General features: G+C 45.8%; 1 protein-coding gene across 1 annotated transcript in view; it reads left to right on the forward strand.

Moving 5' to 3' along the window:
• The window catches only part of TENM4 (teneurin transmembrane protein 4), a 390,999-nt gene that overhangs the window by 196,809 nt on the left and 166,884 nt on the right, over positions 1-27,306 (forward strand). Inside the window, 2 exon segments of the mRNA XM_032640774.1 lie at positions 827-1,041; positions 3,030-3,240. Of these exon segments, the coding sequence (XP_032496665.1) occupies positions 827-1,041; positions 3,030-3,240 (426 nt within the window).

The raw sequence follows: 27,306 nt of genomic DNA on the forward strand, positions 1-27,306 counted from the left end.
GGGCAAGAGACCTTATTCTTGACCACTCCCCCCCACTCCAGCAACCTGCAGGGTTGGGGGCCTGGGTTGAATTTCCAAGTATGTCATAAGGTTTGTGCCTGAACTTGAAAAATCCCCTCATCTTTACCTACTTTAGCACAGTGATATTCATAGCCCTCCATCCAAGACAAAGAAGCGTTTTTCAGGAATGTTTTCTCTCTTCAGACGTACCCTTTTCCTCATCTTCCCCAACCCTACCCCTCCTCCCAACACAAACTCTCATCCACATGTCTGAGCCTCGGAATTTGGCACCCAGTTACACACAAACTAGTGAACTTGTAAAATTTACCTGACTCTACTCAGGTCATGCTTCCCACTGCTGGGGGAACCATTCTGAGTTGGAAAGTTAATAACAACACCTCATTCCCTCTATCTTTTCTCTTTTAGCATGCATGCTTTTACACACACACACACACACACACACACACACACACACACACATATACAGTTATTCTCATGTGACTGCAAGTGATTATTTTTAGGATCAAAATATATCTTAACAAGCTGTGGAATTATGCAGTAAACAGATGGCCCTTGGGGAGGACCCATTCTGCTTTGGAAGAATGCATATTTTTAGCAGAACAATTTGGGCATCATTGGAAAAAAAAGTTCTGGGCATTCTTACTCCTCAGTGGGGGAGTCTGGGGCAGGGGGTGGGCTGGCAGCAAAATGTTGTAGAGAGGAGTGGGAGGCATCGGAGAGCCCTGCTTGCTCAGATGCTCTGATCCCTGGTTTCACGTGTGGCTAACGGTGATGTTTTTGTCTTCCCTTCCCCGTGTCTTGGTAGGAAAGCCCAGTAGTTTCTTTCCAGAGGACAGTTTTATAGACTCTGGAGAAATCGACGTGGGGAGACGGGCTTCCCAGAAGATTCCTCCTGGCACTTTCTGGAGATCTCAGGTGTTCATAGACCATCCTATGCATCTGAAATTCAATGTGTCTCTGGGAAAGGCGGCTCTGGTCGGCATTTACGGCAGAAAAGGCCTTCCTCCTTCACATACACAGGTAACCAGAACCCCACGGACCCTGCTCAAGAAGCCTAAGTCAAGAAGCCTAATGCTTAAGCCTGGATCTCTGAGCTTGAAGGAAATTTCATGTATTTTATAGCCCATTCATCCATTTGCCCTCTCTCAGACCTTACCTTTCGGATGAGTAGGGTTGTATCCTTGGAGCTTGTTAAGAGGAAGACTTTCTAGGAAATCTCTCAATAGCCTTTTTTTTACTAGTACCCAGTCTCGAAGTTAAATTATCCAGGAAGTGTAATCTAGAGAAAAAAGCATGCACTTTGGAGTCAGAGAGACCTGGGTTTGAATCCTCTTGTTATCAGCTATGTGACCTTGAGCCTGTTACACCCTTTCAGAGCAAGTTTCCTAATCTAGCCAATGGTGATAACAATACCCACTTCACAGGGCTGTTGTGAAGAGTGGAGAAGCACATCTAGAAGGCAGCCAGTGCAGGACCTGGCTCAGAGCAAAGCATCCCTTTCTCTCCTCAGGGCTTCACATTTACCCAGACACACGCACACTAGAAACAATTAAGAAACTCAGCCAGCATTAGCAGGTGTAAGCTTTTATATATAGAATGGGTAAACAACAAGGTCCTACTGTATAGCACAGAGAACCGTGGTCAATATCCTGTGATAAACCCTAATGGAAAAGAATATTTTAAAAAAGAATGTATATATATATATAGGTATAACTGAATCACTTTGCCATATAGCAGTAATTAACACAACATTGTAAATCAACTATACTTCAATTAAAAAAAAAAAAAAAAACTCAGCCAGGATGATTGACACATTACCAGTTATGATGGGTTAAGAGCAGACTTGTGTGAGGTCCTCCCAGCCCTGGGATTGGAGTAATATAAATCATAGGCATCCATCAGACATTCCCTGGCCAAAGGCAGTCTTCCTAGCCCCCGTATTTATTTAATTTTTAGGTAAAAGCTAGATAAATACATTTGCTAAGGACGGAGTTGCAGAAAAAGTAGACAGAGCCTGGGCCCCTCTGATTTCTTTGTAAAACTGCCATGCTGGTCCTGGACTTCATGCCCCTAGACATTTTCACATGAGACAGAATCAGTATCTATTTTGTTTTTCTTTAAAAATAGAGAGACAGGGCTTCCCTGGTGGTGCAGTGGTTGAGAGTCCGCCTACCGGTGCAGGGGACACGGGTTCGTGCCCCGGTCAGGGAAGATCCCACATGCCACGGAGCGGCTGGGCCCGTGAGCCATGGCTGCTGAGCCTGCGCGTCCGGAACCTGTGCTCCGCAACGGGAGAGGCCACAGCAGTGAGAGGCCTGCGTACCGCAAAAAAAAAAAAAAAAAGATAGACAGGTAGACAGTTGCACGATTTGCTTGCCAGTAGGCCGGCAGGACTTCCCCAACAACTGCCTGTTGTTAGCACTGTGTGACTGACTTCAAGTCTCTCACGCTAGTAGACTTGGGTCATTCGGCACTTGTGTTTCACACAGCATGTAATTATTGATAGTTTTGAGCTAATCCAGTTTAGTTCCCTTAAAACTGCTCCCTGAAACTGGAGCTTTGAGAAAGGGTCATTGACGAAGGGAAGATAGTATAAATCAAACTTCCGTTTGCACTTGACTGACATTTAAGCCACATCCAGTGCTCCAAGCCCAATCCTAGACCCCTGGGATTCCTGCCCGCCATCACCTGCATGGGGTTGGAGTTCAAACAGTCATGAAGTGTCTGGGTTTCTGATCACTGGAAAAGCATGGTTGTCCTGTGCAAACTCTGAGACTTAAAATTAATCCACTAAATACAGTGCACTCACAAGAGTATCAGGAGACTATTACCAGGGAAAAATGGCTTCTGGGAAGGAGTTGGAGTTGGTTGGTCAACCTTCACATGGCTTTAGCCTCTTTTGCCTGGTTCAGGTTGTATTTCCCCGTATCCTCCCCGGCAGAAGCCTGAAGAACCTAGCATTGTGGTGAAGCAGGTCCACTGCTAATTATGCTCTCTTTGTACTTCAGTTTGACTTTGTGGAGCTGCTGGATGGAAGGAGGCTCTTGACCCAGGAAGCACGGAGCCTAGAGGGACCCCAGCGCCAGTCTCGGGGAGTCGTCCCCGCTTCTAGCCATGAGACGGGCTTCATCCAGTATTTGGATTCAGGAATCTGGCACCTGGCTTTTTATAATGATGGGAAGGAGTCTGAAGTGCTTTCCTTTCTCACCACTGCCATTGGTAAGGAAGCTCCACCCTTCTGGGGTCTGTGGGATATTGTCTCTTCGGATGAGAGGACACTTGGGGATCCTGGGAGTTGAAGTGGACAAGGGGATGTGTCTTGCCCAGAGCTGCAGAGGCCACCCGGCCTGAGGCCATCCTGACTGGGCTTGCCGGACCAGGGTTGGGAGTGAGATGCAGGGAAACGGGGGAAGGGAGTGACAGGAGGAGCTGGAAGGCCATGTTGGGCTGGCACCTGAGCCCAGCGCTGTTGCCCGCCGCCTTCTTTCTGTTATCTGTGGCCTAGTGTGTGGAGTAGCAGCTACATTTAAACACCAAGGGGCAAAACTGACAAGGAGACAGGAGTTCTTGTTACTTCTCTGCGTCACCTATATTCGTCCTAATAATCTCCCTTGGTTTCAACTCACTGATCTGTTATTTGGGTTTTTGGTTTCTTACGTGAGCTTTTGTTTGCTTGTTTGTTTTGCTTTTGGAGCCAACAACCCCTGGCAGATGAGGATAAAAAAAAAGATAAAGGCTTGGCAAGAGGGTGAGAATAGCCATGCAAAGGGCTGGATGAACAGTCTGATCAGATGGGGGTTTTGTAGAGAACCGAGATGTCCTGAGCTCTGGCGGACGACAAGCCCGGAGGATTTAAATGAGCTCTTAGCAGCTTCTTGTCCCTCATAGCGAAAGAGTTCTCATTCAGAGAGAGCGCCTTGGCCACCTCACAAGCCTGTGGGTGTCTGGGGAGCCTGGCATCCTGTCTTAAGAAATTTTTCTTCTTTATGCATATACTGCACAGAATTTGTCTCCTTCTTAGATCACCACAATGTGATATATGATGCGTTGGGCTCAGTGGTTCAGGTCAGAAAACGTTGCTTTGGTTTATATCAGAAGCGCAGTGACACAGCCTGGAGATAAAATCCCCTACAGGAAAATAAAACTTCCAGAAGACAAAACTCCACTAACCAGAACGCTTAGGGATGGATTTTCTGCTTAGTAAAAACCTGTGTGTGTGTTTTTTTTACATCTTTATTAGAGTATAATTGCTTTACAATGGTGTGCTAGTTTCTGCTTTATAACAAAGTGAATCAGTTATACATATACATATGTTCCCATATCTCTTCCCTCTTGCGTCTCCCTCCCTCCCACCCTCCCTATCCCACCCCTCCAGGCGGTCACAAAGCACCGAGCTGATCTCCCTGTGCTATGCGGCTGCTTCCCACTAGCTATCTACCTTACGTTTGGTAGTGTATATATGTCCATGCCTCTCTCTCGCTTTGTCCCAGCTTACCCTTCCCCCTCCCCATATCCTCAAGTCCATTCTCTAGTAGGTCTGTGTCTTTATTCCTGTCTTACCCCTAGGTTCTTCATGACATTTTTTTTCTTAAATTCCATATATATGTGTTGGCATACGGTATTTGTCTTTCTCTTTCTGACTTACTTCACTCTGTATGACAGACTCTAGGTCCATCCACCTCATTACAAATAGCTCAATTTCGTTTCTTTTTATGGCTGAGTAATATTCCATTGTATATATGTGCCACATCTTCTTTATCCATTCATCCGATGATGGACACTTAGGCTGTTTCCATGTCCTGGCTATTGTAAATAGAGCTGCAATGAACATTTTGGTACATGACTCTTTTTGAATTATGGTTGTCTCAGGGTATATGCCCAGTAGTGGGATTGCTGGGTCATATGGTAGTTCTATTTGTAATTTTTTAAGGAGCCTCCATACTGTTCTCCATAGTGGCTGTACCAATTCACATTCCCACCAGCAGTGCAAGAGTGTTCCCTTTTCTCCACACCCTCTCCAGCATTTATTGTTTCTAGATTTTTTGATGATGGCCGTTCTGAGTGGTGTGAGATGATATCTCATTGTAGTTTTGATTGGCATTTCTCTAATGATTAATGAAGTTGAGCATTCTTTCATGTGTTTGTTGGCAGTCTGTGTATCTTCTTTGGAGAAATGTCTATTTAGGTCTTCTGCCCGTTTTTGGATTGGGTTGTTTGTTTTTCTGTGTTGTTTTGAGTTCACCTCAAAACTCTGTCTTGGTCCTTGGCTGGGAGCCTCTCTGACATGGGAAATGGAGTTGAATAAAAACCTCTGAATCTGGTTGTTGGTTCCTAAAACTCTTGCAAGACCCAGGTTCTTCCTCCTAAACAGCAGTGGTCGTTTTCAGGCCATTTTCCTCTTATTTGCAATTTTGCCCATGGAGTTGAGGCGGAGAATACCTTCCCATTAAATACGGTGCACAGTGTATAGGCTTCTGCCGTAACTGCAGGCTCAGCATTCTGCCCTCTTAGCAAAATGAGGGAGGTGGAGCTGTTAGGCTACATCAGCTCCGGGGTAGGAAATGTCGCTTTGTGCTGTCCTTACTTTGGAAGTGTCTGTCCTAGCTGCTGGTCTGTGCAGTCTTGGCCGCCGCTGTGCTGTTGGTTTCCTCCCTTGATGCCTTCTTTTGAGGTGCAGTAGAGAGTGTGCTCACTTCTAAGTCTCCACCACTAATTTGTGTTCTGGCCCTGCACAAATTCCATCTCCTGGTTCCTTGAGACTCGAATTTGAGGTTGCCGCTCGGTGGTTAGCCCAGGAGGCTGTCGGCGCAGCCGTTTCCCGTCATGGGAGAGCCAGTCTGGTCCCCACGACCAATTAGACTGACACTCGGCAGGGTCTGCCAGGCTCCAGACCCTGGTTCTTCTCTCTTTCTGGACACGGTGGCTTCAATTTAGAGACATGTTTTTCAAGTCATTAGTGGTGCCTGAGTTTCAGCTTCACGGTCTCACAGCCTGATTTCTCTTAGGTGCAGTATCATGCTTGCGCAGAACTAGGGTCTCCTACAATCAGAATTCTGTATTTTTAATAACTGAGCACAAATATGAAAGGAAATTCATACAAACCCCCAAAGAAAGCTACTTTTAATTAGGATGTGCCTCTCAGAGAAAGATGATGTAGGTACAGTTAGGTACCTTTGGCACCTCTTGGCTTGTCAGAGCTGGCTGACCTGTTTTGTCATAATTAAGGAGATGGAGCTTGCTTTTCCCTCAGGTTCTCCTGTTCTCACGTAAATGATGAAATCTGTCTTCACCTCCTTTAACCCTGTAATGTCTTTTCGATCCGTTAGGCTGTATTGTGCTTCTCAGAGTTCTGTGAACCACCTGGTGTCTTGTTACAATGCAGACTCTGCTTCAGTCGGTCAGGCTGGGTGTTTAGAGTCTGCCTGTTGCACCAGCACCCGGTGAGATGCTGCTCATCTGTGGCCCACATTCTGAGTAACAAGGGGTTACAGTATCTTATGGGGGGGGGGTGTCTCAAATATTGTAGTACAAAGGAATCACCTGGGAAGTGAGTCTAAAATTCAGATTCCTGGGCCTTTTCCCAGGAGGCCTGAGGTAGAGCCCAGGTGATCCTGATTCTGGGGGTCGGTCTGTCAACTAAGCTATGAAAACAAATGCCTTTGGGCTTCCCTGGTGGCGCAGTGGTTGAGAGTCCGCCTGCCGGTGCAGGGGACACGGGTTTGTGCCCCGGTCCGGGAGGATCCCACACGCCGCGGAGCGGCTGGGCCCGTGAGCCATGGCCGCTGAGCCTGTGCATCCGGAGCCTGTGCTCCGCAGCAGGAGAGGCCACAACAGTGAGAGGCCCGCGTACCGCAAAACAAACAAACAAACCAAATGCCTTCCGAGCACTACTTTCCATTCCTTCCTTCTCTCACTGCCCCATGTTAGCTCTGTGACCACAGTCAGTCACATCACCTCTGTGAGCCTCATCATTCTTGTCAGGAAAATGAAACGATAATAGTACTTGGCAATCCCCATTGTGAAGATTGGAGAGAATGAATGTAAAGTGCCCGGCCCAGGCTTCGATACATGGAAGTGGTTAATATTCTCTCCCATCCCCTTTCCCTGTCCACCTTTCTCTCCCTGCCTTTCTGACTCGTCTGTCTTCCTTCAAGCTACAGTGATTGTTTAATGAATACTTTTTTTTTTTTAATACAAAAACAGACTGACTCTGATGTTGCTATTAATCCCTCTCTCCCCAAGTCTCTGGCATTGCGTCTCAGCTGTCTTTGGTCGTTACCTGTGAACCATGAGTCGTAATTTGTCTTGGCAGGTTAATTAAAAGTTTAGGTCTTGTTTTAGTGAAGTCATTATAGTCCCAATATACAATCGTAACTCTCAGTTTTTGCTTAACACACAAATTGGAATGTGGCCCTCCCTCCGTTCCACGCTGAAATGCAGAGCTAGAACTTAAGAAGATCTGAGATGTCAGAATCCAGAGTATTTATGTCTGTTTGTAATTAAGTAGTGGGAGAAATAATTGTGTTTAATTTAACAAATGGCTATATTGTGTACGTTTTTGCTTTTCCCTCCATTTAATGCAATCCAGCTGATGATTTTAAGTTAAATAAGTTTCTCTTTTGCCTTCAAAAAATCTAAAAGCACTTTACAAACTGTGTACACAAATATATATACACGGAGATGTGCTGCTGACGGAGCTCCCTCTGAACTAGATGCAGTTTCTCTCTCACCCACACACACATGCACACAAGCCACTGAAACTGAGCACATTTTAGAATAAAACATGGCAGCTGTTTTCAGAAGGAATGGCCTTTCCCCCACACGCAGAGATCTCGAATTTGAAGGTTATGTTTTTTCTGGTTCTGGCTCCGTTGGGGGGTGGGTGACCTGGCTGACCCCGAGTACTGAAGGAAGTAGGAAGATGTATACCAGTAGCTAAATTATAATTCACCATTGCCATTTACACAGGGCTTTAAATACATTCTCTAAGCCCTGCAGTAACTCCACATGGCGATTATTTTTATTTTCACCCCCTATTGTAGATGAGGAAATTGAGGTTCAGGGATGTTTTGAGAAAAGCCAGGACTTGAATTTGTATCTCTCTGACTCCAGAGTTCACGATCTTCCTTCTTTAGTCATCTGCCTCTTTTCAGGATCAAGCCCCCTTTTTTGGATATTACACTTACTTTGGTTTTCCACCTGTTCATTCATTCCGCAGACATTCAGAGAGTGCCTACTGTGTGTTAGGGACCATGCTTAGCTCTCTTCTGTGTGTAAGAAAGAACGAGAACCTTAGAGAATTCTCATTTTGATCTCAACTTTACAGATGAAGAAACTGAGACTCAAGAGAATTTAATTGACTAGCCCAAAGTCACACAGTCAGTAAGGGCAGAGCTAGGATGGAAACTTGGTCTCCAAATCCCATGTTCTGTCCATGATGCCAGAGTGTCTTACTGTTTGGTCTGATAAAATAAATATTTGATTTCTCTTTGTATTATATGGAATATAATTTCCCCTTTATTAATGTGCCTCCAATATAAGTAAGCATCTTAAATCAACATAGGAAGTTTTCTTGAGAAGTCACTAAAAAGACCATGAAAAAAATCTCAGGACATCCAAAATTTTAAAAATAAAAATACCTTTGTATGCATTGCTTGCAACCCCAAGACCTGACGAGTCAGTGTTGCAGTGTTTTGGGCCTCTAGATGTAGCATCTTAGCCTTTAATTTTGGTTGATGCTGAAGCATAAAAGGACAGATCACCCTGACATTGTGGCAGTGTGAGGCAAGTTGGAAAATAACAGAGGTTACCCCACAGTGAATTTAGAAACCCAGAGAAAAGAAATTAGAATCCTTGTTAGCAAACATAGACCCTGGTAATTTTACGAGAAACATGCCCTGGTCTTCCTGGTCTGAGGACATTTCATGGTAGTTAAAGAGGAGGTTCCTTTCGTTCAGGCCTAGGCAGCTGCTATAAATTGACCTATTCTATGTCCAGGGACTAGAAGCAGATCTAATCCTTCCATCCTACCTTCCTTCCTTTCCTCCTTTATCCAAAAATGATTACATTCCTGCCCTTTCCTAAGGTGGAGATACAGAGAAGGTATAACTTGGTTTCTGGCCAAAGTAGTTCATGGTCTTGACTAAGGTGATGAGCATTTACATAGTAAGTGCCTCTAATCCAGGAAGAGAGAAAGAAGGGTCACTGGTGGAGTCCCTGGTCAAAGTGCCATGAGGGCTGGAGGAAGACAGGGGCACGTCCAGCCAGATGGGTCAGGGAGGGCTCTCTGGATGAGTGACACATGATGGGACCTCAAAGGATGGGTAGAATTCTCACATTTAAAGGAGGAAATGGCAGGGGTTTGTTGAGGATGTTATTCCAGGTAGCAGGAAGAGCGTGACCGGAAGAGAGGTAGGCAGAGAATTATGCGCTGGCTGTGGGGAGCCACCGTCCTGATTGGCTAGAGCAAGGATGCGTTGACGGGGACAAGTGAGTTATCAGGGAGCACCTTGAATGCCACCCTAAGGGAGAAGCTCATTCTGCAGGTATGAGGTGCCATTGCAGGCTTTGAGCAAGGGAATAAAATGATGAGAGCTGCAAGCTTTATCTTGCGGCGCCCAGAACAAGTGCCCATTAATGTATATAACAGAGGAAGTTTCCTGGGATTGAGCTTTGTGATTTCATGAGAAAAAAGAAGAGGGCAGTGGAGGGGGAGCCAGGAAGGACAGGAGGACAGTTCAATAGCACTAGTGGTGTTTTTATTTGCTGTCCCTGCAACCCATTCCTCTTTATTCCCAGGTGTAAATAGATACTTGCACATGAGCTTCTTCTGTCTTACAACGGTCATCAAAGTTGGGTTTTTCAGGATTTTCCAGAGACCAGTGGACGGTGCTGTTTGTATATTCCCCTTGCTTTGACTGGGTAAGACTACTCTGGGTGCATCTGCAAGGATCTAGAGAGAAAAATCTCTGACATTATGTACTGTGGTTTGTTTAAACACCTGCACTACTTCAAAGAAGAAACTAAGGAGTGATTGAGAAATGATTTTCGGTTTCTCATAAGCTCTGCCCCCCCCTTCCCCATATCCCCTTCCTCTGAATTATAAGATATAATACAGCAATGACGAATCAAGGTCTCTCGGTAATCAATTTAACCTTCTTGTAAATGACATTGGAAGCACTCTGTGAAATTTCTACTGAAAACACCTCTTTGGAAAAGTGCCGTGTGAATTTACCTCTCCCTGATAACAGCGATTTATTGGGAGCAATCTGGTGTAAGTGGAATGAAATTGTAGGTGGGAGGTAGAACTCAAGTCAGCACACTGGAGACAGACTGTGGCCAAAAATCTGTTCAGTGGAGGAGAGCTTGGAATATCAGAGCACTTCACCTGCAGCCTGGAGACCAGCCCTGCCAGCAGCTGTCCTTGCAGACGACAGGGCGGGGTTCCCACCACCTCCACGCCACCCCCTCCTCTGCCTCTGCCATCTATTTTGTAAATTATCTGGGACCTGGGGCCTCGAGGACAGGAAAGAAGCAAAGGGAGCTCAAGGACACAGTAGGTATTAGCAATAAAGCTTGTCTCTCCATGGGAATAGTTAGAAATGAATTTAGTGTTCAGGTAACAAGATCTCTGCTAGAGTGGCCTCTAAGTGGGATTTTGATGTTCTCATGTACACTTTCGATCTAGGGCAGGCCCATCCAGGGCCAGTACAGCAATTCAGCATGGCATCAGGGACCAGCCTCATTCTGCCCTTGCGCTCTGCCATCCTCAGCTCTGGCTGTTGCTTTCATGCTTGCCTCTCATGGTCCTAAGGTGGCTGCTGCAGCTCCAGGACTCACGTCTGCATGTCAGGCAGGAAAAAAAAAGATAGGGGAAAGAAGTAGGGAAGCCAGTTTTTTCCTAAAACCCTCAGCTTACATTTCTTTCGCAGAGCTGTGTCCCTTGGACATTCAGAGATGTAAGGAAGTCTGAGGAATATTTTTAGCTTGCCACCTTGGCACTCGAAACAAAAGGAAGAGGGGAAGTGAATATGGGGTCATCGGTGTCTGCCACAGGCTTCACTGTTTGGTCTGTTTGGTTCAGTAAAGTATTCACTGACAGCCTCTTACTGTGTGCCAGCCCCTGGCCTGGGTATTTAGGTGCAGCCGTGAGGCACATGTGGTGCCGCCTTTGATGTCCTCACAGGCTGGTAAGTGAGGCTAAATGAGGCTGAGAAAAAGGAGATGCTGCCCATATACCTGAGGAGGAGGGAAGAGCCTTGGTTCAGTCTCTTTACAACGCATAAGGCAGCAAGGACTTCTTTATTAAGGCTCAAAGCCCCTTGTGTGCTGCTTTAAGGGGCCAGCAGGAGGAGCAGGTCCAGAGTGGTTGCAGGCAGATTTAGACACTACATCTGTTCATATTCTCATTCAACCAGTGTTCGCTAGTTGCCTTTTACCTGCCACGTCCTGAGCAGGCATTGGTGTCCGTGGTATATTAAATAGCCATGCTTCCTGCCCTCGGGAGTTTACAGACATGCTTGAGACAATATGAGATAGATTCTTAAGTTTAATTACAATCATCCAATATACGTGTAAGTGTATAATGGTAACTGGTAAGTATTCATTGTAGTAAAGAAGAGAAAAGGGTACTCTGGAGAAACAAACAGGGGACCTAATTTAGATGGCTGGGACAGGGGTAGATATTCGTTGTTTAGATGAAGGTTTTGGGGAAGAATACACCAAGCAGAGGGAAGAGCATGTGCAAAGGCCCTGGGATAGGCAAGAGCTGGGAGTTCAAGGAACTTCGAGATGGTCACAGTGTGGGATGCGGGTATCAAAGGGCAGAATGGTATCAGGTAAGGCTGGAGAGGTGCTAGGAGCCAGACCGTACTGGCTTTAACATGGCACGTGAAGAGCTTCGTTTTGTTTTGTTTTTTAATCTGTCCTAAGGGTAGCAGGAAGCCATTGTGGGACTCTGAGCTGGAGTAACCTAATCTGATTTACATATTGGAAAGTTTCTCCAGCTGTAGGAGCTGGGACACCAGTTAGGAGGCTGTGACAGTGGTCTCGGCGGGGGCTCAGGCTGGCCTGGGCCAGGATGGAGGCCTTGGAAATGGAGATAAATGAATCGATTTGAGCTGTCTACCACCCCTTGGAGATTATTGGCAAACCACAGGTGTTAAGATAACGTTTCCTAAGGAAAGAGATTTAAGCAAGGAGAGAAAAGGGTTGGAGAATGGTCTGTTTTCCGGGTGAGTGAAGACAGGCAGCTGGTGGGAGGGAGCTGGGAGAAGGTGCTGGGGGAGGGTCAACAGAAAGAGTCCAGATATTTCTGGGCTCTTCTATATCAGCATTTTGGCCTTCTTCCTCCACCCATAGCCAGAGCTCCCATTTCACTTTGGTTTATGTGTTTTTTTTTTTCTTCTTCTTCTGAGTTAGAACTTTTTTTATTTATTTTTTAGCATCTTTATTGGAGTATAATTGCTTTACAACAGTGTGTTAGTTTCTGCTTTATAACAAAGTGAATCAGCTATACATATACCTACATCCCCATATCTCCTCCCCCTTGCATCTCCCTCCCTCCCACCCTCTCTATCCCACCTCTCTAGGTGTACACAAAGCACCGAGATGATCTCCCTGTGCTATGCGGCTGCTTCCCACTAGCTAGCTATTTTACGTTTGGTAGTGTATATATGTCCATGCCACTCTCTCACTTCGTCCCAGCTTACCCTTCCCCCTCCCCATGTCCTCAAGTCCATTCTCTACATCTGCGTTTTTATTCCTGTTTATGTTTTTGTTACTTTGGGATTACATCTGGCAGGAGCCTACGAAAACGTTTTGTTTATTTAAATCACACTTTTAAAGATAAGAAAACCACAGCTTAGAGAAGTCCCATGACTTGTCCAGGGTCACACAGCCTGGCAAAGCCAAGATCATAATGAGAGCAGTCTGTTGATTGAACACTGATTCCATGCCAGGCACCATACAGGGTGCAGTGTCAGTTCCCAAACACCCTGGAAGTTAGATTACGTGCGTTTCTACGTTATAAATAAAGAACCGAGGCTCAGAGATCGATGCTATTTGCCAAGATCTCTTAAGTAGGAAATAGAGCTAGGTTAGCAACCCAGAGCCCATGTTCTTTCTCTTACATCTCAGTGACCACGTTTCTGGTGTGTGATGACACTCTCACAGTACACTCTCGCAGTCAGAGAATCATCAAGGTAGCCGGGGTCCTAGAGATCATGGCATTCACATCTCCTAGGCTCACAGGGTGCAGGCAGTGGGCCTGCCATCCCCGCCTGCAGGGCTCCCATCTGCCCGGGCCTGAAGAACAGGCTGACCTGTACTGACTCCTGCTGAAGGAGCCCCAACTCCCACCCCCATTCAGGTGGAGTTTCCAATAGAAGATATTTTATCAGCAATGGTTTAATGTTTATGTGACAGATGATTGGTTTTTATTTTCTGATGGCTCTTTTTTCTCTCACTTGATAAAGGCAGCTTCTTCTCCCCATCTTGCCGGCCAGCTTCACCATTTCAGAACAGCAGCTGTAAGAGCGTTCTCACCGTGGTGTCCTCTTCTTTCCCTTTTCAGTACCGCTGATGTGTGGGACATGACTAAATACATGGCCTCCTGTTCTGTGACGCCCTCTGAGGAATAACCCTGACCCAAGTCTGCTGGACTTGGCATTGGCAGTAAATAGCTGAGATTGTCGCCACGGCCAGAGAGATGGTGTGGTCCAGAGAAAGGGCAAAGGCTTTGGAGTGAAACAGACCTGGGTTTCAATTCTGGCTGCACTGTCTGTGAGCTGTGGGACATTGGATAGGTCTGAACTTCACCTAACTCACCTGTAGTTAGGATTAAAACCTACTTTAGAGAGTCTGGCGATGACATGAAAGCAGTTGGTTTCAGGATAAGTTCTCAGCACGTTTTTAAGGGTCTCTTAATGATTCAGCATTTGCTGAACATCAGCTTTGGTAAGGGCTGGAGGCTCATCAGTGAATAAAACAGAAGCTTTGCCCCCGAAGAGCCTGCAGTCCACTGGGAGAATTGACCCTTTCATAAATAATTCCAATAGAATGTGGTCTGTGCCAACAGGGAGGTCTGGGCGAGCTCCCATGGGAGCAGAGCAGCTACCTCTGCTGGGGATGCAGGAGGAGGTTGTGAGGCATGAAGGACTTATGGTGAGAAAAGTGCTTTGTGAGCTGGAAAGCAGTGTGCAAATATTCATTATTACCAGCTTGGGGCCAGAGCAGAAGTGAGAACCAGAAAGGAACTATAGAGAAAGAGTTACTTAAAAAAAAAATTAATAAATAAAGGAGAAATAGTAACCATCTCTGCTCAATGACAGACGTGGTCACTGTGGATCAGGCAGGAAAGGACCATTATTAGCTTTTAGAGATGAGAAGACAGAGTCTTTGAACAGTGACTCACAGGAGGACATGAAGCCAGGTCTTCCTTGGTCAGTGAGCACCAACTGAAAGGTCAAAGGTCACAGATACTCCCTGCAGCCTAGGACCTTCTTCCATGAACATTAACTTCTTGTGAGCAGCTTGAAGGGAGGAAGGCACAACTGCTAGTTCAGGGCACTGCCGGGCACCTGGCTGAGTGATGTTCTTTCTGTCCTGGGAGCTTTGTGCATTCCACGGCTGCTGGATTCAGGGGGTAGAGCAACTCTGAAACTGGTTCAGGTCTGCAGTTCACAAATGGAAATGCGGGCTCCAGAACATTCCAAGGCACTAACAGTTATTTGTTCTTTTAAGTTTGATCTTCTGATTGCGTAGGGAACTTCTCAAATGCCGCATTCTAGTTTCACGTTTTGTCGGTCTTTACAAACTCCTCCCTGCCTCTCTGAAATCACTTGGCAAAATTAATGATATTAATATTAACAGCTACTGTTTATTCACTGCATAATGCATCTAAGTGTTATCCTGGATGTTTTAGATAAACCGTTTCAGACTCTTAACAACAGGCATGCAAAGTAGGTATTTTTTCTCCAGAGGAAAGTGGAACTCAGAGTGATTAGATGACTAAGCAGGAGTTTCATACCTGGTCAGTGAACGAGCTGGGATTTGAATCCAGGTCTCTCTGGCTCCAGTATCCACACTTTTCCCCGTATGTGCTTTCCCACTCATGCCTTTGTGTGAGAGTGCCTGGTGTATCTACTGGAAGTGGGTAGAGGGCATGAATGGGATGGTTCCCAGAGAAGAGCCTGGAAAATGAGCTTAGGGCCAGCCTGGCAAGGGCTTTATGGACCAGCTTAAAAGTCTGGTTTTGAAGGCAGTGGGGAGCACAGGAGAGTTTTTAAGCAAAGATGTAGCTTGATTTGGGGCTTGGATGGATCTCTTTGGCAGTGGTTTATACAAATGGGTTAGTTTCTCAGACTAAAATAGGAGGAAGAATTGGAAGACTGATTCAGTAACCAGTATGGTTAGATGAGAGAAGAGGGCCTGAATTGGGAAAGTGCTACAGTTTTGTATAAAGGAAAAGATGCATTCAAGGACGTTATAGACTAGTTTTCTTGACCACTTTGCTGTCAGGAAGTGTCAACCTCGGAGAATGGATACATAGTGATATTGTTAATTCAATTAGGAAATAAGTAGGGGAAATGGATTTGTTGGGGGAAGGAGGTAGGGAGATGGTCAATTCACATTGGATTTGAGCTGCTCATAGGATTTCCAAGTGGGTGTCAGTTGTTGGCAGTTACCAGCAGGCAGATGGATAAACAGGCATTGACTTGGGGTAGCTCTGACCTGGAGACAGATGGGTATCTTGGGTGTCGTGGTGTGGATGTGAGCGGGCAGAGCCCTGAGAAGCAGGGAGTCCAGGATGGAACCCCAGTATTCAGAGGGTAGGTAGGGGAGAGAGACACAGAGATTCGCCTTAGAGAAAAGTTGGAGAGCTCATGATGAAGAAGCTGCTGGTATTGGTCATTAGGAGGTCATTGGCAACGTTAGTGGGAGCGTTTCCACCCCTGTTGCAGGTGGAAGCAGGGTCACCACAAGTTCAGGAGTAAGAGGCGTTGACTAGAAACAATTCCTTCTAGACAGAGCAGGGAAGGAGACAGATGGGAGTAACCTGAGGAGGAGGCAAGTTCAAGGAAAGGTTTACATAAGGTGGGGGGAGTTTTGAGCGTGTTGTCAGCTGCAGGAGAGGAGCCAGGGGAGGAGATTGGAGGCCCAGGAGAGAGGGGAGGTGATTGATGCAAGGGGCGGGGTGGGGGGAGACACAGAACGGAGGGCTCATCCTAGGAAAGGAGGGGAGACACCTCTTCCTGTGGGACGGGAAGGGGTAGTGAAGACGAGAAAAGGTGAAGTGAGGTTTGAAGGTGGAGGAGAGAGGAATACAGGGTAGGGTGTGTGCTGATCTCAGGGTCAGCAGCGCTTCCTAGAAATGGGTTGCCTTATTGCGTAAGCCCTCTGTGGCCCGTACTGTGTGTGTACCCTTCCGTGTAAAGGAAGCCTCAAGGCGGCACTGAATCGGATCAGTTATATTGTGTCATAAAGCAGGAGAAAGAGGGGGAACACGGCTTAGTGGTTAGAGAGTGGATTTGAATCCAGATGGCCTGGTTTGCATCCAGTCTCTGCCACTTAGCAGTGTGACCTTGGACAAGATACATAACCCTCAGTTTCCTTATCTGAAAAATGATGATAATATTAGTACCCATACTGAGAACAATGCTGGGCACATGACAGGTGCCGTACAAGGGTTTGTTATTGTTATTGGCAATGACAGTCACTAATTGTTTTCGGTGCTTATGGGGCCCCAGGAGCGAGCTAAGTGTTGTACATGCATTATCTAACTTAAATTTTGTAGCAGTCCCAGGGAAGCAGGAGAAATTTCTTTCTTTATATAGATGAAGAAATAAGGTTCAGAGAAATTAACAGACTTGTCCATAGTCACACAAGGAGTAAGGGCAGAGCCAGGGTTTGAATCTAGAACAGTCTGACTCCAAATCTATGCTCTTTGTACACTGGCTTTTCTCTACTTTCCCTGGGCCCCTCCCAAGTCGGTACCCATTTCCCTTGGGTCCCGTTTCCCAGGGTAACGGGTAACTATCTGAGGCTCTGCTCTGAGGACACTGCAGGGTGTGTACTTTGTCAGTCCTTAGTGCTTGTCTGGGCCGAAGAATTTGCACCTAAGGATCTCTACTGAGAGAAGCTCCTTTTTCTTCACAATCAAGCGCGGGTTTAGTGATTGCAAATCTAACAGAGGTTTGGGAGGGTTTCTTGCTGTTTAAACAGAGCAGAGGATCTTCTGGTGAAATGACGGGACTATGAGTGTTATATGAAGGGTTATAAAAAAGCGTAGGCCAGAAACCTCCAAACATCTGGTTTCACTTTGAGTAGCTGCTTGTTCATGCCTTTATCTGAGCAGCACGCGTGTTCGGGCCTAATGGAAACACAGTTTGTTTCATTCCTGGTTTCATATTACATGTCAGCCTGATTTTTTATTTTCATTTGTGTCAGAGGCCAAAGAATCCATGCACGAGTGCAAGGGATGGACAGTAAATTTTGAAAAAGCGAGGAAAAGCCCTATGCACTAAAGCAGGAAGACTAGGATGGTGTTTTTCACAAATATAGTTGGAGTTTTCTCAACCCTATAAACGCAAGCTATTCCTTGGAAAGCTTTCGTTTGGGAAATTGTTTGTACCACCATTATCTCTTTCTTTTAAATGATTGAGGAGGAAAGTGAAATCTGTCGAGCTTCTCATAGGTGCCGAGTACTACACTAAGCACAGTTTATTTACATGAACTCATTTTAATTCTCATAACCAACTTGTGCCATCAGAGTCATTATCCCCGTTTTCCAGATGAGGGGATTGCATTCAGGGTCGCACAGAATCAGAGCTAGGATTCAAATGCACGTATATCTGATTCATACTTATTTTGCAAGTTTCCAGCACTTTTTGGGTGCCCTGTGCTGAGATTTGTTTTTTTGTGTTCAATAAGTGATTAAAAACTCCTCTGATCACAATACTAGGTCACAACAATATTGAAAATGAAAGACAGAAAAGATACTTGGTGTAATAAAGAACATTGATTTCTAGTCAAAAGCCAACGCTTGCTGGTTAAATATTAGATAGATTCCTTTTAAAACTAGTAATAGATGAGGGTGTATCTATTAGTTAGCATTGTTTTAGAAGTTCTGGCTTAAGTGACATAAGACATGAAACAGAAACAAGAGGCAAAGACAAAGCTATCATTACTTGTGACAAAAACATTAATCAAAAAACTACTTAATAGTTAATAAAACTATTTGTAACTGGGGTACAAAAAACAGCTTTTCAAAAGTCAGTAGATTTCCCATGTACTTGCAATAACCAGTTATGAAATATAATGAAAAATGTCCCAGTCAAAAAAAAATCAATAAAAATTAAAATATCATCTTCATGAGAACTATATGTGACCTATGTGACAAAAACTGCAAAATTTTATTAAGAGCTACAAAATAGGACATGAATAATTAGGGAATATAACATGTTCCCAGATGAGAAGGCAAGCTACTCTAAATATGTCAATTTATCAGTTTAATGGAATGCCAAACAGAATCCTAAAGGGAATTTGGGGGGTTTGATTGAAGGGTTTAAGACGTCATCTGGAATAATAAACAGATGAAAGCATGAAAGAGATTCTAAAAAGAATAATGAAAGGGTGCTCGTCTTTAGAGATATTAACGTGCCCTAATTCTATAATAAAAGAGAATAGGAATCAAGCAGATTGATGAAATAAAATCACCTAGAAATAGTACCAGTTGTATGTAAAATTTTAATATTTGAAAAAGGAAGAATTGCACACTAATGGAGAAGAAAAGGCTGAGTCAAGAAATGTTGTTGGAATAACTTGGAAAAGCATCAGCTTCAACCAGAGGCTACCAAGTGGTATTCAGAGGGATAGATGTACCCAGTAGACACAGAAAAGGATTTTTAGCCTGCAGTGTTGGCCCAATATTTAAAAGTTGGATGATTTCCCATAAAACTATAGGTTTATGGCTTACCTTGAAAAATTAGAAGACCAAAAACTTCCCGCACAGACAAGCTGCCTCCCCTCAAATACTCTGTAATTCTCCCCAGTCTCCACTTCATCCTTTTTCTTCTACCCGACCTGCTTTACTCCTTTAACTTACCTGCCTGGCTCCTGGAGGAATTTGAGTTTTCACCCTCCGATTCAGACTTCACCTCACACCATATGGCAAAATAAATTCATGATGGATTAAAGAGTAAATACTTAAAAGTCAAAGTTAAAGAGGATAAAACCCAATACTTGCCATTTCTCTGGCTTAAGGACTTTTAAGCTTGAAAGTCATTGAGGAAATCACGAAGGAAAAAGACTAGCAAATGTTCACATAAAAATGTAAAACTTCCATGTCTTATAAGACTTATCAAAATAAGAAGAAAAGGGCTTCCCTGGTGGCGCAGTGGTTGAGAGTCCGCCTGCCGATGCAGGGGACACGGGTTCGTGCCCCGGTCTGGGAAGATCCCACATGCCGCGGAGCAGCTGGGCCCGTGAGCCATGACCGCTGAGCCTGCGCGTCCGGAGCCTGTGCTCCACAACGGGAGAGGCCACAACAGTGAGAGGCCCGTGTACCTCAGCAAAACAAAAAAAAAAAGAAGAAGAAGAAAAATGGTAGACTGGGAAAATACTTGTAGTAAAAATGAGAGACCAAGGAAAGATTAATGCACTTTAATAAGTGCATATGCTAGGAAAAAAAATTATGATCTCATAGATATATGGCTAAAGCTCATGCAGAAAAGCTTCCAAAAGTATATAGTATACATGAAATATGTTTAACCTCATTAGTAATCTGAGAAGCGCAAATTAAAATAATTGTACATCTTTTTGTTTTACCTAGTAAGTTAGAAAACGCCCCCATAAGCTAATACCCAACCCCAAAGGGGCTACAGTGAAACTGTACCCACATATATTTCTAGCTGCATTGTAAATCAATACAGCCCTTTGGAAAAGCTTATTGGCATTTTGCATTAAATCATAAAAACGGTCATATTTTCAACTTTGAGAGTCTTTCTTAAAGAAGTACATCAATACCTAGAAGAAGCTTCTTGCTTATTTCAGCATTGCTTACGGTTGTGAAAATTCGGGGAAAAATCCAGTGTCTAATATAATAAGAAAGCGTATAAGCAAATGACATAATATTCACTTAATGAATATTGTTCAGCCATTAGAAATTATCATTATCAAGAGTATGAAACATGGGGAAATGCTTGAAATTTTCAGCCCCAGAAGCAGGACGCAGAAGTTAACGTTTACAGTACGAACACATCAATTAGTAACAGTGCAGTCTGCCTAATCCTACAGTTTAGAAGCAGAATTTGAACTTGAACTCAAGTTTTCAACTCTGAGACCACTGCTATTTCCGCCTTCCCACTTCCTGATGTGGAACCACAGTGACGTTTAGAGAGTGTCCATCAGGGTGTCTGTCAGGCTGGCCATTGGAGTCTGGTGCACTTTTAAACTGAACCCAATGCAGTGCTGCAAAAGCACTAACGGATGGGGGCTGTGAAAGAGGAGACCTTTGTCTGCCTTATAGCCTCTAAGACCTGGCATTTTCTAAAAGTTTCCTCCTCTCCCTGGTTGGTACAAGTGATAAAATGGGCAAATCTAGAGCACCAGAAAAGGACCTGAGTTGAACCAAATCTGGGGCCAGTGTGATTTCTAAGTGCTGCAGGTGCTAGGACACACGTGTGTGTCTTTGGGTCTCTGTTACACACCTGTGTATATGTAAATATTTTCATCGTTTTCTGTTTCTGCTTTTTAAAGAATACATTAAGTTAAAACCATTAACCATGAAAGCACGCCATGCTTTCAGCTTTGCTTGAGGTGAAAGTCAAGACCCCAGGTGATCCCTCCATCCTGCATGCCTAGTGTTAGAGGATCCGGAGAAGGCTTAGTGGGGTTTACTTCAAGAAAAGAAAGTATATTCTAAAGAATCCTGAGATTTGAAACCTGGGCCCGCCATTCTGTTTCCTGCACCCTCCACACCCAAAGGAGACAAGAATTTTCTGTGTAGCGGAGTTTACCACGACAGTGATAATTCCTTATGTCGTACAGGACTTTTAGCTTACTCAGCACAATGACATACAGTTTTTCCATTCTTATTTTGATCTTTACAACCCAGTGAGGTAGGACGGCACTCGGATTATTGTCCCTGTTCAGTAGAAGCAGCAGCTGAGGTTCAGAAGTTAAGGCTCTTTTCTGAAGACTCTTTTATTGGTCCAAGGTCACACAGCGTGTTTATGGACAAGCCTGGGTTTGAATCCACTTCTCCTGTTTGATTGATTGATCCATTCATCCATTTATCTTGGCAAGCATGTGTTGTTCATCCGGTGTGTTTCTGTGGTACCTTCGATATGCCATGCATTCTGCTTGGGCAGTGGTGACAGCTGTGAACACGGCAGACAGAGCTGCCCTGGTGGATCTCTCAGACAGCAGGCAGGAGGGCATCGATCAGTAATGGGACATGAAAAGTTGTGAAGGAAAAGGGTGAGGTCACATGGGGAGCACTTACCAAGGGGAGCCAACCTAACGGGGATAGGGCCAGGGAAGGCTCATTCTGAGTACATGACATCTAAGCTGAGACCTCAAAAAATCGAATAGGGAGAGTGAGTTGAGTGGCAAGTGATAAGAAGGGAGGAGGATTTAAGACAGATGCCCAAGGACCACCAGCATTGAACAGTTAGAGGAAGACCCACAACAGGAGAGTGGGGATGAGTGACTACAGTGGCAGAAATATCAGAACGTGTGCTGTTTCCAAAGCTGTGGGAAGAGAGAGCTTCAAGAAAGAGGGACTTAGAAAATCGTCTCCTGCTGTTGAGAGGAACTTGTGGTTGAGTGTTAACACTTACCTCCCTCCTGGAGTCCCACCATGGTGAGAGCAGTGGCTTCAAACAAAGAAACAAGGAACAAGCCCCCAAGGACAAAAAAAAAAAAAAAAAAAGAAGAGACAGTAGCCATCAAGAGATGTCAGCGGACTTTTGGAAAACAGAAAGCGGGTTGAGTTAGCAGCGTGGGGAAGGCTGAATACTGGGCATCTGCTGACTGAGATGTCAGTGAGGGCCCCAGAAAACCTCAGGACGAGGCACCAGGCGCTACAGAGGACAAGAAACAGCTACTTGAGCAGAAGCAGCTAGACCCTTAGGTTTCCTCCGTCATCTCACATAGTCAGTCAAAACACCAACCAGGTGTTGGGGTAGAATAAAGATATTTACAGCCATGCACAGTCCTAAAATCATACGTCCCACCCACCTTTTCTCAGGAAGCTTCTAGAAAATGCACTCCACCAAAACAATAAGGTAAACCAAGAAAGGGGGCCCAGGAAGTAAGGGGTTCAGTGAATGAGAGAGATGTCCCAGACTGATGGATGTGTAGCCGCCCTAGAACACAAACAGACCAGACCACAGCAGGGCAGAGGGCTCCACGAGGGAGATCTCCAGGCAGAAAGAAAACAGTGGACCCGACAGATTGTCCAGTGTGCTTGACCATGCAGAACATTCTATTTCAGAGGGATTTTAGTTCCTTGCCTCATATGAGTAGAGTCATTAATAGGAGCACAGGAAATTAAAGAAGCAAGAAATGATGCTTTTGCATTGATTGTAGTGGACAGAAGTCGCAGATAACAGTAGTAGTAGATGACATTAGATATAAGTTAAAAATAGCTGTATAAGCACAGCACTTAGAAATATTGGAGTAAATTCTAGAAGAAATAGCCAAAGGAGTTGAGAGCAGTTGTCTGGGAGGTGGTACGGAGAGGTATGAGTTGGCCAGAGGTCTTCTAGTTTTCATTGTAAGCTTTATAATATTGTTTGACTTTTTAAACTATGTACATGCATTACGTTGATTTAGAGAAAAATTAAATGCTACAGAGTTTAAGGTAGAAAGAATTGGTGAGTGTCCATTGGAGGTAGCAATAGAAACGTCAGCGAGACCAGCTGGGTTCCTGCTACATCTCCTCACTCAGGCTAGTCCACTTGGATGGCTTATTTGACAGGAAGCTCTACCTGGATGAGAATCTACCTCCAGGATTATATCCAAATAAGTGTGCATTTATTTCCTTCCAGTAAGAGAGTCTGTTCTTTCTAGGCCTTCATTATCCAGAGGAACCCAAGCTAAGGATGCTGTGGTGGTTGAAATATGTAGACAATCTAGCAACCTTTCCACACAGTGTGATGCTTGGGAAGATAAGCTCTGGAGCCTGACACTGGGTTCAAATTCCTGCACCTCCTCTTATTAGCTCTGCAGCCTTAGGCAAATGTGGTCAAGACAACAAATTGGGAAATGGGAGTAATAATCGGCCCAGACTTTGTTATGGGGGGTAGAGGAGGTATCACGCATGCAGAGCAGACTCCCCCAGAAGTGCACAATAGTTAATGTTACTATTGTTCCACATTCTGCTTTCATCTTTATTGTTTTCACAAAAGTCACACAGTTGTCCGACTTTAGGTTTCACCTTTTTATGCCCAACTCCACCAATTCTGATAAAAAGCGAATCAATTTAAAATATATATATTGGTTGCATTATTTTTTAGCAAAGCACTGTGCTGCTCCCTGGGGGAGACAAAGGCAGTGCAGTCTGGGGTCCCTGGCCTTTAAGAAGACTTAACCCTGATAGCATTGAAGACAAGAGTTGGGGGTTACTGCTTAGGGCAAGGCGAATTGTCAAGGGAATTTTGAGAAGGTCAGCAATGAGGGTCACTGTTGGCTAGGGTGGACCAAGGAGGCATAGGAGGATTTGGATAGGGAGGGAGGAGCCAGGGAACCAAAATCCAGGGTGAGAAGCTACTGGAAGTGTAGGAGATGGCAGTGTGTCTGGAGTGAGACGAGTGGGGTTCCCATCTGCATTCTGTAGCCACTCAGCTGGGACACCTTGAGAAAGGGAATTATCCTCCCTGAGCTTGGAAGAATCCAGTGAGATCCTGTGTACCCGCACTCTTCTGACACGCAGTGGGCTCTCGTATTCTTTAATGTGTACTTTGAGGCTGAACCCCCAAGCAGAGGCACGTTGACTAGCTGAGTGTCTGAATGAAGACATTTTCTGGGGGAATTCAGAGCCCTAGGCCTAGACCTGTAGTTGCAGGCAGCCCGGTTGTTGTCAGTCTCAGAAAGCTGTGCAGAGAGGAACAGTGGGCCCTTTGATTTGCCTAAAGTGAAGCTCCTTTGGGTCTGCAGCTTGGACTGTGGGGCATCTCTTTGGTCCCCATGACTGGCATCCATCAGCTGACTGCCCTTCACAGCCTCAATTCCACTGCCTATCCTAAATTCCAGCAGTGCCTCTCCACCTGATTCCGAGAATACCTGCCTTTGAACATCTTCCTCTCATTCTAAGTAACCCCAGGACCCTTCTCTACCTGCAGACTATCTGCCCAGCCCCCAGTGCTGAGCTACGGTGCCTTCATGGGGGTCCCTGAGGTGTTGCCTTCTCCTCTGGGTTTTACACATTTATCCATTGCAGGAACTTACTGCATGGTGACCCATCTTCTTGTCACCTGGATCAGACAGTGAGGACAGAGGTTGTCCCTTCATTCTATCTCACCTAACCATTTACCAAGCCTTTGCCCTTCACCAAGACGTGAACTGCGTCCTGGGGCTACAGAGGGGCTTAGACCCCACCTCGGCCTTCCAAGCTCTAATTGCACTGGCGGAGGCAGGCGTGGAGACAGCTAACTGCAGTGCAGTTTCACCTGAGCCGTACCCTAGCTTGAGCAGCGTGGGGAGGGGGATGCAGAGAAGGGAGCCATTGAATCAGTTAATCTGGCACCTGGCACATAGTAGGTTTTCAGTAACTAGTTGTTTGGGAGACCTAACAATTTTGGGCTCTGCAGTCTTGGGCAAGGCATCTCAACTCTCTGAGCCTCCATTTCTTCTGAAAAACAGGGATAATGATACCGATGTCAATGCTGGGGTGAGAGTTAAATGAGATAATATATGAGGTTAGCATGCTTATCGCAGTACCTAACACACAGTAGAACTCAACAGAGGATGGTGGTGAGGGCCATTATTAGTATTATTGTTACCTTATTGAGTGTCTGAATTTATTTCTTTATTATAAAAAACCTATGTCTGCACTAGAAATCTAAGAAGCTTAGATGGAAGAGCGAGAGGCCAAAGCCGTCTCTGACTCTCAGAGGATGCTTTTGAGAGTGTTCTCTGTGCAGTGTCTTTCTCTTCATTTGCTGTCCTGGCAGTTGAGTGTGAAGGTTGGGATTTCCCCAGAGTCTGGGAGGGAAGAGGGGTTACCCTAAGCCATCATGAATTAAAGATGCTCCCCCGGGCTTCCCTGGTGGCGCAGTGGTTGAGAGTCCGCCTGCCGATGCAGGGGACACAGGTTCGTGCCCCGGCCCAGGAAGATCCCACGTGCCACGGAGCAGCTGGGCCCGTGAGCCATGGCCGCTGAGCCTGCGCGTCCGGAGCCTGTGCTCCGCAGCGGCAGAGGCCACAATAGTGAGAGGCCTGTGTACCTCAAAAAAATAAGATGCTCCCCATCAACCTTCCAAACCGTCAGATGACCAGAGCAGCCGTCCCCTCAGACCAGACTGCTTTGGAGAGGACATGCCCCCGCATCCTCTGGAACACTGGCCAGCGCCGGGAGTGCAGAGCCGAGTGACAGGAGGCTCTGCAGCCACTAAGGCTAATGCAGCCAGAGATACGGCCTCTATAGGCGCAAGGTTCAGAGTCAAGGGGCGTTTTACCCCAACCCCAAGGGGAGGCAGAAGGTTCAGCAGGGGAGTCTTTTCCCTGGGAAGGTGATGATCTGTTTTGGCTGCTTCTACTATATTCTTTGGAAGCCTCCAGACCCAGCAAGCTCAGCCCTCATCACCTTCAGGCTAACAGAGCCTGTGTGTGTGTGTGTGTGTGTGTGTGTGTGTGTGTGTGTGTGTGTGTGTGTGTGTGTGTGTGTGTTTGTGTGTGAGAGATGCTCTGTCTTTGGCCGCTGGGCCCACACTGTGGGTATAGCGATGGATCAGTCCCAGTCCGCAGAACTGGTCTCCTCTGTTGTGGCCGCAGGCAGGGTCCTGAGGGTGAGAGGTAACAGAGGGAAGAAGCGAGGGGTTGGCCAGTATGAAGGGGGTTCACGGGTAATGTCCCCAGGGGTTTCTAGGAAAGGCCAGTCCCTTACAACTCATCTTTCACAGAAAGGAGGGGTGATGTCTGTGGAATGTTCGTCCATACCTTAGAGGATTAAGCTGAAAGGAAAAGAGAATTCAGCACCCTGGTACCTCCGTGTGGACACATCCCATATGTTGTAGTGTGTCATGCAGGTGGAAGAAACATAATCTACATGGACTCAGCTGGGCCCTGATAACAAAAGCCAGTCCTGTGTGGAGATGGTGTTGGAGCATTGGTTGCTGCTTTTCCAAGCTCTCGGGCTCCCTCTGTCCTGTTGTCATAAAGTACACACACCTTCAGGTGCAACATGCCAGGAGGCCCTGATGAAGGAGTGAGCTGAGGACAGCTCGGGGGCAGCCAGGAAATACCCGCTAGAAGGGTCCATAGCCCCCATCCATAGGGGTTCAGATGTTAATACTATACCACCTACAGTTGTTATACTATAACACCTATACCTCCTTTTCAGAAAAGGAAACGGGCACAGAGAGGGGAACTGACTTGCTTATGGTCACATAGGAGGTGGCAGAGTGGGGTAGGAACGCCAGGGGTCTCACTCTAAAGTCTGTGCTCGTTCTGTTACACTACACAGCCTCTGATTTGGCCTAGCCAAAAATGGGTTTACTTTGTTTGATGTGTTTTGACTTGGTTTCGTTTTACCTCTACCACTGATGAGACATTTACCGTAAGCCCCACTAATTGCTTCACGTGCATTATCTCATTTACCCCCAACCCCGCTATGAGATAGGTGAGTAAGAAAACCAGGCTTCAGAGACCCTAAATGGTTTTCCCAGGGAAAAAACTGGAAGTCACACCCAGGTTCTGATTGCATGGCCCATGCTCAGTCATGGGTCAGGGAGCTCCAGACAAGTGAAGCCGAATTATGCCAGAGGTGACATACAGCTCTGAGGAACGGAGGGCCTGGAGACGCAGCCCGGGAGGCAGGACCCAGCTGACCACACCTGGGTGTGCTCACACTCCAGCCCAGGAGACAAGTGCAAGGAGCCCAGGAGGAAGGCTGGCCAGCCACAGGGGTTGTGGCCTAGTGCTTCAGCATGAGGACAGCCTGGCACATGGCCTGGCCAGCGTTTCATTGGTTAGGGAACTTGGGAGACTTCCCCTCCACGTCAGGCCCAGGCAGGACCTAACATTTATGTTATAACCTAGTATATTGGTGGCTTAAAGTCT

The sequence above is a fragment of the Phocoena sinus genome, chromosome 8 (genome assembly GCF_008692025.1).
Source record: "Phocoena sinus isolate mPhoSin1 chromosome 8, mPhoSin1.pri, whole genome shotgun sequence".
In the NCBI taxonomy this organism is placed as follows: Eukaryota; Metazoa; Chordata; class Mammalia; order Artiodactyla; family Phocoenidae; genus Phocoena; species Phocoena sinus.